Raw genomic sequence first — 14,046 nt, forward strand, 5'->3', positions numbered from 1 at the left:
TGTTTTTCACCGGTGACGGGACGAGGCAACATAAATCCAAGTGGTAGCAGATAGTAGCGGAGGCTATGGAGCGTCCAGTGGCGGGCGGGTGCCTCCAGGGGCGGGGTGGGAGGGGCGGCGCTTGCGCAAATGCGGTGCGGCAGTGGAGGGGGATGCAGTGGAGGAAAGCCATAGCTTTTACTCAACGCCGAGCGGTGGAGTATATTTAGGTAGAAAGATGGGGTCGGAGTAAAAAATTTACTCTCTTGTGGCAGATTGGGGAACGGCTAGGTGCCAGTAAGAGTAAAACTGAATTTTTACTCCTGTAGTCGGTTATAAGGGATCGGTTAGAAATGCCCTTACAACCCACACAATCTTCGGTTCTCGGTGTGGAAGCAATGTATATGGTTACATTTTTTTGGCGGGAAAAATGAGTTTATATTGTTTAACCATTGGAGTAGTCTTTAGTACATAGGCTAGGAACAACCCGCACAATCTTCGGTTCCCGGCCCTGAAGCAAGCCACACCGCGGTGCGCTCCTCTACTTTGTCAACATTAGCCAAGTGGTTCGCTCCATTGGGTTCACGAGCTACGTGAAATTGCAAGAAGAACTCCCTTCCATCTTTCATCAATCTTCTAGCCTCATCAACAAGCATGAAATACTTGTGTTGTCCCCACCTGTCGGTGTGACCATGTTATACGCGACAAGGCAGTCCGTTTTCACTTCAACAGGACACTGTGTCCATCGGCGTACCAAGGAGATGCCCTCCATTCATGCATACAGCTCGGCCTCCAGAGGTTCTGTGCAGGATTAAAGCACACGACAAGACGAGAGGATAATCTCTGCATTGTCATCACGAATGATCATCCAATCACCAGCGATGCTCGAACGCTCGCAAAAAGAGCCGTCGACGTTCAGCTTCAGCCACCCCTCATGTGGTGGCGTCCAGTTTTCCGATAGCTTAGGCATGTCACCAGCATGCGATAACGGCCGAGCTCTTGGTGCATCCTGCACCACTTGCTTCTCCGTCACTAGACCACCTTGCGGGTTGCATTGGATGCCGATCAGAGACTCCGCATAGCTCAAGGGGCTAGCGTCGGGATGAGTCCATGGGTGGCGCCGGCTTATCGTGCGTCAACTTGTTCCTAAGAGCATCTCCAACAGCCGCACAAAGCATTTTTAGTGTGCCGGGACCAACATCGCTTTTGCAGACGTCCAAAAACACGCGCACAAAAAACACACAGTGCAAATTGTGAAGCGCGCGCAATCCGGAGTCCAAAATATGCTGCGCGCGATAGCGTTTTTCAGCGCGCGCCTAAAAACTTTTGGCGCTACAGCATCTGCTGGAGCTGTGCGGCACCCAAAAAAACAAAATTTCAGTGCGCGGAGCTCTTTTTGGGCGCCTGTTGAAGATGCTCTAACATGCCAGTAGTGCCACAATGTTATCATGAGCTTCATACGATCAACCACCGGCAAGTCACACATGTGTTGCAGTAGCCACTCCGCTTCGATCTGCTGGATGCTCAAAACATCAGGTAGGCTTGGGACGGCGTCTCCTCCCTTTGTCCTTCCTCTAAGAAAAGACGGCTAGGGTTTCTGCCTCCCGTCAGCAGCACCGTCGATCTCCCACATCTCCTATGGCTTTAGGGTGATGGGTGCGCATTGGATCCCGGTCCTTGCCGACGGGAGGGCTCCGTTTTCAGAAGCTTCTTCAAGTTTTGTTAGGGTTTGTGTCCTGCTCAAGAAGACGAGACGTTGGTAGCTTCTTGAAGATGGAATAAGGTTCTCCCCGCCTAACACCCGTCCCAATGGTGTGTCTAGCATCGTCGGAGGGCGTGTGGAGGCGTGTCTCTGGCGGATCTCGCGAGATTTGGTCGGTGTTTGTCTTTGGTGGATCCGCTCGGATCCGGTCTTTGTTCGTCTTTGTTCATGTGTCTTCAGGTTGGATCGTTCCGATGTAAAATTCTCTTCATCGGTGGCGGTTGCTATTCTGGGGCGTTGGTCCTATGGGACCTTAGCATGACGACTTTCCGACTGTCTACTACTACAAGTTGTTCCCGGCTCCGGCGAGGAAGGGGCGATGACGGCGGCGCGCCTTTGGCTCGCTTCAGTGCTTGTAGTTATTGCTAGGTGGTCTATGAATCTGAATGTAATTTTTATTATTTCTGGTGTTCGTTGTACTACCATGATTGAAGATGAATAGATCGACCGTTTTTTGCAAAAAAAAAAGGTACGCTCCAATGTTCCGCCATTGCATGCCAATGCACCGCCGCCAATAGGCATCTGCAAAAGGCATGAAAAGTGTCCTCCAGCTCCATTGCAAAGAGGGGGCATGCGTCAGAAATCTCAAGACCACGGTGTTTTTTTATTAACCACGTAGGTAAACAGTCGGTTATTAAGAGCCAGATGAACATGCAAACCTTAGGAGGAGCAGGGCACCTCTAAATAAAAGCCCAGACCTCGTCGTCGCGTCCAGTGCCCTACTCATTCCAACTGAAGAAGGTCAAAGATGATCTTCCAGCGCCAGTCCGTAAGTGCTCCACAAAGAGAAGACACTGCTTCGCTCCAGGGCCCAAGCGAGGTGATCATCACCCATTCGTGGCGATGTGTGAATTTTCAATATCTCCTATACATCTACTAGAATAAAGATGTCACGAAGTACATCCACATGCCAAGCACCATGAGTGTCAGCAGCTCGGACACCCTTTGAATTCGACTTCTGCCTTGTTGTATGACCGATTTCTCTCCTCCATTCCAAGATATCCAACTGTCGTGCCAAACATGAATAGAATTTCCATTTCCCACGCCCATATTAAGCCCTACTTCAGGAGTTCAAGGCCATGTTGAATGGCTTGCCTAGTAGCAGATGCCCCTTGAGAGAAAACTTTATCTTCTAAGTTGCACATCAAATAGTGTCGTGCCTTTAGTACTCTAGCGACTAGACTCTTCGGCTTGGTTAATAGCCTCCATGCCGAGCGGGCCAATAAAGCCTGATTCAACATGCGGAAGCCCCTCAATCTCAAACCCCCTTCTGATTTTGGTTTGATCAGTTGCGGCCAGCCCCTCCAATGCATTTTCTTCTTTTCATTCTCCACGCCCCTGAAGCCGTATCATACGCATTAGGTCATCACATGTGGACATTGCGATTGTGCAACCGTCTTATGGAAGACTTCGCGACCGCTCTGGGCAAGGAAAGATATATTCCATGACACCATTCACTTGGTAAGCTTGCTACAGATTGGTGAACCGGTCCTTTGACATGCCCCATTGGGGGTTGGTTAATCGACATACTTTTCTTGAAAATTATGGCTGTGCACCTCTAGTACTGGGACTATGGTTTCTTTATCGGGCGGGCTGCAATGCTCACCAAAAAAGATTGAGCATTTCTGCGGATTCACCACTTGCCCGGTACCGACTGCATACCTTGAGAAATCCCCTTTAATGTTTATGTCCTCCTCCTCCTTTGTAGCCCCCAAAATAATAGGGTGTCATCCGCAACTAAAAAATGTGATACACAGCATGCGGACACACCTGCAACGTCACATCCTTCCCTCGTGAACTTTCTGCTTCAGTATAATAGCAAGCCCATCAGCAGCAAAAAGGAATTGAGAGGGTGATAGAGGGTCTCCCTACCACTGCCTGCAGAACGGTGAAAATGAATCCAAGAGGGCTCCATTCAGATTAACACAGTAATGAACCAAGGTGACACATGAAGCTCCGTCGTTGCTCATTGGCAATGGATGTTTGTCACTAAAGCGGTCGGCCCTAATCCCAAACTGACTCCTCTATATATGAGGAGTGTCTATAAAATATGAGTATCTATGTCTACCCATCTTATATTGTTGCTAGTATTTCAATGGGGCTTTTCCTCTATAAAGGTAGCACACACATACACGTATGAATCTCCTAGGCGTCTTGTTCTCCTGATCGAGCACTGCTTCAACGACGACTACTCTGATAACATCGTCGAGCGGTAGAGAGGATGAACAGGGAATATGACGAGCCATCGGTAGGTGGTTGGCGGCCGGATCCTTAACACTTTGGCATCGACTTCTCCTCCATGGGCGTTGGTCCCACCGACTCATAGCCTTGATGATTTCCCGGTCGCAAGCAACAAAGTGGGGCCGGCTTCGGTAGTGGATTGGCGGCGGTGGCAGGCTGGCAGCGCGCCATCAGCTCTTTGTAGGTGCGGAGGATCGACACTTTCTAGGGACACAACGATCACAACCCACCCCCGGTCAAGGACCAGGATGCAATTTCTTGTTTTCTTTGGTGTGCTTTGCGATGCTGGAGTTTGCTTTACTTTCGCAAATAATTCAAAGTATCACGCAACTTGGCAAGCACGGTACCAAAGGAATAGTTCCTCCCGTTTCCAGTAGAAAATAGAAAGAAGTGTCCCGTACCGTATATATAAAAGCTTCCTGACTTTTCACCTGCTGTAATCGAACTACCGTCCGAGCTTTTTCGCCCTCCTTTGTTTCTCCCGCCGGATTCGAGCAGACTCCCGAGCTTTTTCTCGCCATGAAGCCGAAGCAGCCTAGCTCCCTCCTTCCGCACGGCGGCGAGTGCTCTCGCCATGGTAACAACATCGGTCGCCCTCTCCTCTTCCCTTCTAGCTAGTTTCATTATGTTCGTGAATTGCTAGTTTCCTCTTCCGATCGATCTATAGTTAAACTCGATTATGTCCGTGTCGCTGGTGGGTTTGAGGCGTGTTTGATCCGATCGGGTTTTCGGGGAGAAGGTAGCGGTGGGATCTGGGTGGATCCGCCGACGGTGGAGGGGGTCGCGGGCACCCGTCCGGCGAGCCAGGGCCCAGGGGTACGTACGCCCCTTATTTTACTTTGTCTGCTGTGATTTTGGATGGGATATCACATAGGAAGATGATGGATTTGGCGTGCAATTCTTTGCCGGATGTTCTCACCTCAGCTAGTCGTGTCTGAATTTTGGGAGCATTCATTATGCAGCTGGTAGTACTAGTAGTCTAGTACCACACCCCTCTGAACATGTGAATTTAGGGGTTACTACTAGTACTCCTGTAATCATCAACTCTGTTATTGGTCCCTGATCTTGTATGGTATGAATTATCATAAGTTAGTGGTCTTATATAGACAGTATCTGTGCTCTGTCTGAAAAAGATATCATGTTCAGTGCCTCTCTGACTCTTGTCTTTGGCCTGAAGTTTCTGAATCTTTATCATTTTTTCAACGTTTTTCTTTGATTATGTAGCAATTCCTACCTGCAATTATATGTCAGCAGCACTTTTTTTTTTCTTTGTCTATCATGACTGAATGTTCATATACCTTATTCTTTGTAACAATGAAATTTATATGACGCTTAGATTATTTATTGCCACTTCTGCTCCTGGAATAACATGTTTACACAGCCTTCTAGACGTGATCATACTAGCATTATACATATACTGGATGTTCTATTTTATAGGTGAAGGCAGAGGTAACAACACAACCAATATGGCGGATGGTCATGATAACGACAAGAACATCGAGATGTGGAAATTCAAGAAGCTGATCAAATGACTAGATGCTGCCCATGGAAACGGGACAAGCATGATATCGCTGATCGTGCCACCCCGTGATCAGGTATGTCGAGTCACCAAGCTGTTGGGTGATGAACATGGGACCGCCTCAAACATCAAGAGGAGAGTCAACAGGCAGTCTGTCTTGGCAGCTATTACCTCTGCCCAGCAAAAGTTGAAGCTGTACAATCGAGTTCCCACCAATGGATTGGTGCTTTACACCGGAACCATCCTCACCGATGAGGGGAAAGAAAAGAAGGTCAGCATTGATTTTGAGCCATTCAGGCCAGTTAATGCGTTCATGTATCTCTGTGACAACAAGTTCCACACCGAGGCACTGCATGAGATGCTCGAGTCCGATGATAAGTTTGGCTTCATTGTCATGGACGGTAATGGAACGCTGTTTGGAACCCTGAGTGGCAACACTAGGGAGGTTCTACACAAGTTCTCTGTTGATCTCCCAAAGAAGCATGGCCGAGGAGGGCAGTCAACACTTCGCTTTTCCCGCCTGCGCGTGGAGACCCGGCACAACTATGTGCGCAGGACGGCTGAGCTTGCTACTAGATTCTTCATTGACCCTGCCACTAGCCAGCCAAATGTTTCTGGTCTCATTCTAGCTGGTTGCGCTGACCTCAAGACTGAATTGAGTCAATCTGACCTGTTTGATCAGCGCTTGGCAGCCAAGATACTGAAGGTTGTCACTGTCTCTCATGGTGGAGAGGATGGCTTCAACCAGGCCATTGAGATATCTACTGAAGTCCTTTCCAATGTCAAGTTCATCCAAGAAAAAAGGTTGATGGGAAAGTACTTTGAGGAGATAAGCCAAGACACTGGGAAGTATGTTTCTGGTGTGGATGACACCATGTCTGCCCTTGAAATGGGTGCAGTTGAAACACTGATTGTGTGGGAAAATCTTGATATCAATAGATACATCTTGAAGAATTCTGCTACCGAAGAAACTGTGGTAAAGCACTTCGACGAGGCACAGGAGGCAGATCAGAGCAACTTCAAAGATAAGGCGACATCGGCAGTGTTGGAGGTGGTTGAGAGGACCGTGCTGCTGGAGTGGTTTGCCGAAAACTATTGGCAGTTTGGTTGTGCGCTGGAGCTCATCACGAACAATACGGAGCAAGGATCTCAGTTCTGTTCGGGCTATGGTGGGATAGGAGGGATCCTCCGCTACCGGGTTGACTTGAACGCTTACAAAGACCCATCTGATGAGGAGTATGATGAAGGCTTTGAGGAGCAATCTACTGAAACTCCAGTGAATTCAGTCCGGGAGGAGCCTGCCGTAGCCTGGAACCAGAACGCTCCGCGACAGGAGGCCGAGGCATCTACAAGCTCATCCAGGAAAAATTAAGGTCTGTACTAAATTCTAGCAGTTCCTTTCTTATAAACATAAACAAATGATCATGTTGTAATGTTTGATTCAATTTTCTTACTGTAGCAAGACGGGAAGACTAAAGAAACGGTGATATGAAGCATGTTGCTGCTGCATAAGTGAAGTCCTCTCAGCGTGATTGGGAGGAATTCTGATCTCCATCAGAAGATTATCCTATTTAGTACTGTCATTATTAGCAAGAAGAATCATAGTTATAAGTTACTATTAAGCGTCTCTTGTGTGATGCTCGAATTTGTGTGTTAAGTTTGTGGGCTGCTTATCTGAACCGAAGTTGTGATGCTACCCTATATTTATTTGACCTTTTTCTCCCTAAAATCATTTATCGAAACAGAATTCACGAGCTTTGTGATGTGTGGCTTTGCATCCGCCATGCGCCTTAGCCCAATTTTTGGATCATCATGCCATTATTAAGCTACTTGTTTTACATGGCCAATGTGGACGACCATGGCACAATCGACCAGGTGGCAAGTGACGCCTAGCTTAACATCTATGCAAGTATGACTCGAGACATGATCGAATACAAGAAGAAACAACATGCTACGCAAGGACCACTAAGTATTCCCCCCCGCAAAGAAAAAACAGACCACTAAGTATTCAGTGCTCCCAACACTTCGATGCTCCCATACTCCAATGTTTCTAAAAGTTGATTTCGTACGTTTCAAAAAAAATGTAATTTCTGTTTTATCCACAAGACATGTGTCCATAATAACCTCTAAATAATTCAGATCCAGGCTCGAAAAACACATTGAGAAACAAAAAAGACAAAATCCAGCATGAATAGTGTCACAGGAAGACAAAAACTAAAACAATACTATTCACATCAAGATTTCTCTTTTTTGTTTGTTTCTCAATTTATGTTTCAATTTTGGATCTGACATTTTTAGGGGTTGTAGATACATGTCCTGTGAACATCAATTGTTTTCTTCCAAATTTTTGAAATGTTTAAAATTAAATTTTGAGACAATAAAGCATGGGAGCACCTAAATGTAGAGAGCGTTGGATATTTTCCCAGACCACCAAATGTAGTTACCAATTAATCCATCGCCGAAACAACGATCAACATCGGTTACCTTCTCAGCCTGACTAACTCTAGCCTCACAAGCGGGACAATGGGCGATGCTACGCCACTCCGTAGACGTACATCACTGTCTGAGCCGGCCACTCCTTGTATGATGTGCCAGCCGGGAAGTCATCGTACCTAAGCCCTGGAGGACCAAGGCCCTTGAAGTGAAGTCGTTGCCACCCGACAAAAAATAGTTCTCATAGCCGATGCAACGCCCGATACAACACTACACCACCACATGCACAACACCCCTAGGAACTCTGCGACAACGACGAGCGCCACTGCAACAGGGAAGAAGCCATCTTCTGTCCGCCCGCCCGCAAGATACGAAAGGACAATTCTATGTGGCGCGGAGACTATTTCTCGCATTAAGCAGGTGCGCTACGGGGGGTTTCGAACCGTGATCTCCTAGATAGATTGCAACGGGATTCTGATCAATTAATAGGGCAGGATGTAGTTGAGGCGAAATGACCCTGGGTTCCACTTGTTTTCCTTCCGGCATGTTTCTTTTCGTTTTTCTTCTATGTTTTTTTGCTTTTCATTCTTTTTTATTTGTTTCTTCAATTTTATTTTTCATTTTCTTTTTCTCTTGGTTATTCTGTTTTCTTTTTTGGGTTTCATTTTTTAGTTTGTCACCTTTCTTTTGGTTTTCATTCTAGTTTTTTTTGTGTATATACCAACAACATTTTTTCCTAATACACGTTTAACATTTTTCCAATACAAAATTAGCATTCTTCTAATACATAGTTAACATTTCTTCTATACATGTTTTTTAGATTTTTAAAATGCTTGATTAACATGTTTTGAATACATGGTCAACATTTTTCCTATACACACCATATATTTCAAATGCATGATTAACATTTCTCAAATACAAAATCAATATTTTTCTAATACATGGTCACCATTTTTTCCAAGAACATTTAACATTTTTCAAATGCTTTATCAACATTTCTCAAATGCAAGATTAACATTTTTTCTATACACATTTAACATTTTCAAATGCTCGATTAACATTTTTGAAATAATTTGTTAGAATTTTTTATATGCTTGTAATATTTTTAAATAAATTATCAAAAGATTTCATAATTTTTAAATACATGTTCAACATTTTTTCTATACACATTCAACTTTGTTTGAACGGTTAATTAACATTTTTTAAATATTTGTTTAACTTTTTCAAATGCTTGATTTACATATTGCAAATACATGATCAACTTTTTTTACACATATTGTATATTTTTTGTATACATTTTTCATATATATGCTCAACATTTTTTCTATACACATTTAATATTTTTTGAATGCATGATAAAAAAATTCAGAACATTACGAAAATTATATTTTGTAATATATATGTTTAGAATTTTTGGAAGTGTAAACAAACCTATAAAAAGAAAACAAAAGGTCAAAGAAAAAAAAGACAGTGGCCTCGCGCAAGCTGGGCGGGCGCGTATAGCGTGAGCTGACTCTTCTCGCTTGGAGCGAGACATAGTCGTGCCCCTGTGAGGAGGGGTGTATTTTTTTTTTGGTTGAAAGGGGCTAACACTCCTAGAAGCCCATTAGGCCCAATTTCACATCAGACGCTCAAAATTGCCCCCGGAGCAGCGGCCCGGCAATAATACTATTTGATTGCAGCAAACACAGTGAACTAAAGCGGGATTAACACCAAAATAGATTTTGGCCGAAAACGCCACAAACTGATGATCCGACTGATGAAAACACTAATGGCCTGATAAGGTTGCAAAGTTGTGCAGCTTTAATGTCTCTAAATAAATAAATGTGAACTTACTTTTTTTTGGTGAGAGATAATTGATATTCTGTATACTTAAATAGTTCATCCACACTAGGACGGGAACTTGGTGCTCTCGGGTACCCGCTCACCCTATATGTGAAAAAAATAGTAATTCAAAAAAGTTCAAAAATTCCAAATGATTTTTGGAATCAAACAGGATGAGGTATTGTACTAGTATAAAAAGTTTGGACAAGAAATGATTCCTATTGACTTCAGGGCAAAAAAACAAGTTTATGACGACAATATAGCGTGTATAGTACTTGTATATAGCGTTTTTTTGCCAAATCTTCGACCCAAGATGCAATGGAAGTCATTCTTTGACGAATCTTTTTATACAACTACAATAATTGATCATGTTTGATACAAAAAAGATTTGGAATTTTTTGAATCACTAATTTATTTATTTTTTGCATATAGGGTGTGCTGGTACCCAGGTTCTCCTTCGTGTTTTCCATCCACACTACCTCTATTATCTTAACATGCACACATACCACTCTATCAAAGGCCCACCATGACATGCATGAGGAAAAAAATCATTATTAGTTGACCCACGCACACATCTTATTTCACCACACATGCCACCACATGAAAGGTCCACTAAACATGCATGATTTTTTTCCCATTATATTATGCCACTTATATTCAAAATATCTTTGGAGTACACAATGATCAAATAAAATATATAATATTTAGTTTTACTTCATAAATTATCAATTCACTTATGCATGTTTCATACAACCAAATCACTCAAATATATTGCAATCGATTTCCGCAGCAACGCGCTGGGTATTCTCTAGTTAGATAGAGTAACTGAACCCACATGCACAAAAACTAAGGTAAAAACAGGGGGGCTAAGTTATTGTCAAAGCCAAGACTAATTTTTCATCGTTGCACCACTATGGCCTACGTCAATAATAGGCAACATCTAGAAACCCACCCACGGAGGTACTTGCAAGGAACAGGGTGTGTTTGGTAGCTATGTATGGACCTAGCCTAGTTGTTCTCATCTCATACATGCTGAGTGTAGACATGTTGAGTCCATGCATTTGATGTTGTTTGACAGCGGTGTATGCACCGAGACATGCTGAGCTCAGACTTTGTTTGACAGCCTGCATGTGTTTAGACATGCCGAACAATTTCGAATTCCGAATAATTATTTTAAATGGTGAACAAAATTAAAAAACATGAAAAAATTAAAATATTTTGAAATTCTAAACTTTTATTGAGAATATAAACAAAATTTGAAATTCCAAACATTTTTTGAAAATTTAAATAAAAACTAAAATTCAGAACATTTTTTGAAAATTTAAACATATTTTGAAAGACTGGACTTTTTGAATTTTATAAAATATTGAATTTTGTTTTTTAAATTAAACTAATTTTGAAATTTAAACGAAATTTTAAATTCAAAACATTTTTTGAAAATTAAAAAATTGAAATTCCGAACATTTTCTGAAAATTTAAACGAATTTTAAATTCTGAACATTTTTGAAAATTTAAACAAAATTTTAAATTCTATAAAATTTGAAATGCAGAATATTTTTTGAAAATTTAAACAATATTTGAAATTATGAACAGTTTTTTTACAAATGTGAGCCCATGCACCCTATCAAACAAACAAAAGTGAGTTGGATTGGGAACTCTTACCCTCATGCACCCTACCAAACACCCGTAGAGAAGAGAAAAAGACGAATAGAGAAACAAATCTCGTTGAATCACCATATTAGTAGACCATTGCATATGATAGAGATTGAGAATCAACCAAGCATATCTAGATAGGCATTCGTGCTAGTATCGCCATGCCAAACCGATGACTTTATTCCCGAAGGCTCGAGGGAAGAGGTTGTTGAAGAAGACGAAGTTGTCGCCGCGGATGCACATGGAACCACGTCGATAGATGACACAAATAACAAACCTGTTATCCTTGACGAAACAATGTACAAAAACTCCAGAGTTCCTCAACAACGCCTAATGAAGCATCACCGGGGCAGGATTAAAGCCGGAGGACTTTTTATTCGATATGACACCGACATCACCCTCGAAGCGTTGTCACCTTGACCCACAATCTACTACCCAAAGGACGAGAAAAGATGATCCCATCCCCTTCACTCAGGATGCCAGAGTGAGGTCCGACTGAGGAAGAGGATATTGTTTGTTTTGGATGCTAGGGTTTCTTCTTCATGATAGGAGGACCTATGGAAAATCAATGACGCGCTCCTTGGAAACATGGCAAGTGCAGCGCCAGGAGAACGGAATTTGTTCCCTTCTTCCAATTTCCATCCAAGAGGAAAAAACAAAAGAGAAGAATCTTCATCATGGGCCAGGCAAAGCAAGCGGTTGCGCTTCCTCGCGTCGGATGCACGCGTCAAACAAAATCAACGAATATTCCTCCTCTAAAAGCAATAATAAAGAAAGTCCCAACTACATTCCAAAAGAAACACGCTGACCTTGCCTGCACACCCACCCCCACCACCCGATCCCAATCGTGCACCCCCTGCCCCGATCATGGGAGACCCTTTATCCCAAACACCTTAACCGAGACCCCTTAGACGTTACCCATGCAATAATTAGCAGAAATAACGATCGTCATTCAATAGACAGTTAGTGATAGCATTAAATTAATCAGCTGTTTGTGTTTCCTAGCTATGTCCTGTGCTATATAAGGCATGGCCGGTGCATCATACCGAGGGTTGTTAATTTTGCAATCTCACACACAAGAGCATAATCTCACAACATGAGTAGGGTTTTGTCCCTTAGCGAGGGAATCCAAATCGGGTAAATTTCTCGTGTTTGTTCCCATCTATTCCCATTGCATGTTCACGATACCCTCGTAGGTACTGTCAGGTTTATTCCGATGACACATGGTTCAAAATGACGAATGAAAAGCTTGTGATTCGACACAATTATCGTAAACTCCTACCTGGGAATGCTACCATGTCAGAAACTTGTTTCAACTATGTCTTGGTTTGAATAGACGGCCATCCGACCAGCGTTTTGTTGGGAAACGTAGTAATTTCAAAAAAATTCTACGTATACGCAAGATCATGGTGATGCATAACGACGAGAGGGGAGAGTGTGATCTACGTACCTTTGTAGATCGACAACGGAAGTGTTTGGTTGATGTAGTCGTACGTCTCCACGGCCCGACCGATGAAGCACCGAAACTACGGCACCTCCGAGTTCTAGCACACGTTCAGCTCGATGACGATCCCCGAACTCCGATCCAGCAAAGTGTTGGGGAAGAGTTCCGTCAGCGCGACGGCGTGGTGACAATCTTGATGTACTACTGTCGCAGGGCTTCGCCTAAGCACCGCTACAATATGACCGAGGTGGAATATGGTGGAGGGGGGCACCGCACACGGCTAAGGAACGATCACGAAGATCAACTTGTGTCTATGGGGTGCCCCTTGCCTCAGTATATAAAGGATGGAGGAGGAGGAGGCCGGCCAAAGCAATTGGTGCGGCCAGGATGTGGAGTCCTACTAGGACTCCAAGTCCTAGTAGGAGTCCACCAAGAGGGGAGGAAGGGAGAAGGAAGTGGAGGAGAAGGAGAGGTGGCCGGCCCCCATTTTGAAGGAAATATGCCCTAGAGGCAATAATAATGTTATTATTTATTTCCTTATATCACGATAAATGTTTATTATTCATGCTAGAATTGTATTAACCGGAAACATAATACATGTGTGAATACATAGACAAACAAAGTGTCACTAATATGCCTCTACTTGACTAGCTCGTTAATCAAAGATGGTTATGTTTCCTAACCATGAACAATGAGTTGTTATTTGATTAACGGGATCATATCATTAAGAGAATGATCTGATTGACATGACCCATTCCATTAGCTTAGCACCCGATCGTTTAGTATGTTGCTATTGCTTTCTTCATGACTTATACATGTTCCTATAACTATGAGATTATGCAACTCCCGTTTACCGGAGGAACACTTTGGGTACTACCAAACGTCACAACGTAAGTGGGTGATTATAAAGGAGTACTACAGGTGTCTCCAAAGGTACATGTTGGGTTGGCGTATTTCGAGATTAGGTTTTGTCACTCCGATTGTCGGAGCTATATGGGCCTTAGTGGGCTTTAGTGGAAAGGAGAAAGGGGCAGCCCAAGGTGGCTGTGCGCCTCCCCCCTTCCCCTAGTCCTATTAGGACTAGGAGAGGTGGCCGGCCCCCTCTCTCTCTTTCCCCCCTCAAGGAGTCCTATTCCAACTAGGATTGGGGGAGGGGGGAATCCTACTCCCAGAGGGAGTAGGACTCTCCTG

At 43.6% G+C, this 14,046-nt stretch overlaps 1 protein-coding gene across 1 annotated transcript; it reads left to right on the top strand.

Moving 5' to 3' along the window:
- Nucleotides 1-4,335: 4,335 nt before the first annotated feature.
- LOC123059327 (eukaryotic peptide chain release factor subunit 1-2) lies at nt 4,336-7,230 on the top strand. The gene is made up of 3 exons (XM_044481916.1): nt 4,336-4,559; nt 5,420-6,874; nt 6,961-7,230. The coding sequence occupies exon 2, from the start codon at nt 5,545-5,547 to the stop codon at nt 6,871-6,873; it is 1,329 nt and encodes a 442-aa protein (XP_044337851.1). The 5' UTR covers nt 4,336-4,559; nt 5,420-5,544; the 3' UTR covers nt 6,874; nt 6,961-7,230.
- Nucleotides 7,231-14,046: the final 6,816 nt, after the last annotated feature.

This window comes from Triticum aestivum, chromosome 3A (genome assembly GCF_018294505.1).
Source record: "Triticum aestivum cultivar Chinese Spring chromosome 3A, IWGSC CS RefSeq v2.1, whole genome shotgun sequence".
Taxonomy (NCBI): Eukaryota; Viridiplantae; Streptophyta; class Magnoliopsida; order Poales; family Poaceae; genus Triticum; species Triticum aestivum.

What these genes read in the sequence shown, in the direction of transcription:
- LOC123059327 (XM_044481916.1), top strand. Translation starts at nt 5,545, where the DNA reads ATGATATCGCTGATCGTGCCACCCCGTGATCAGGTATGTCGAGTCACC.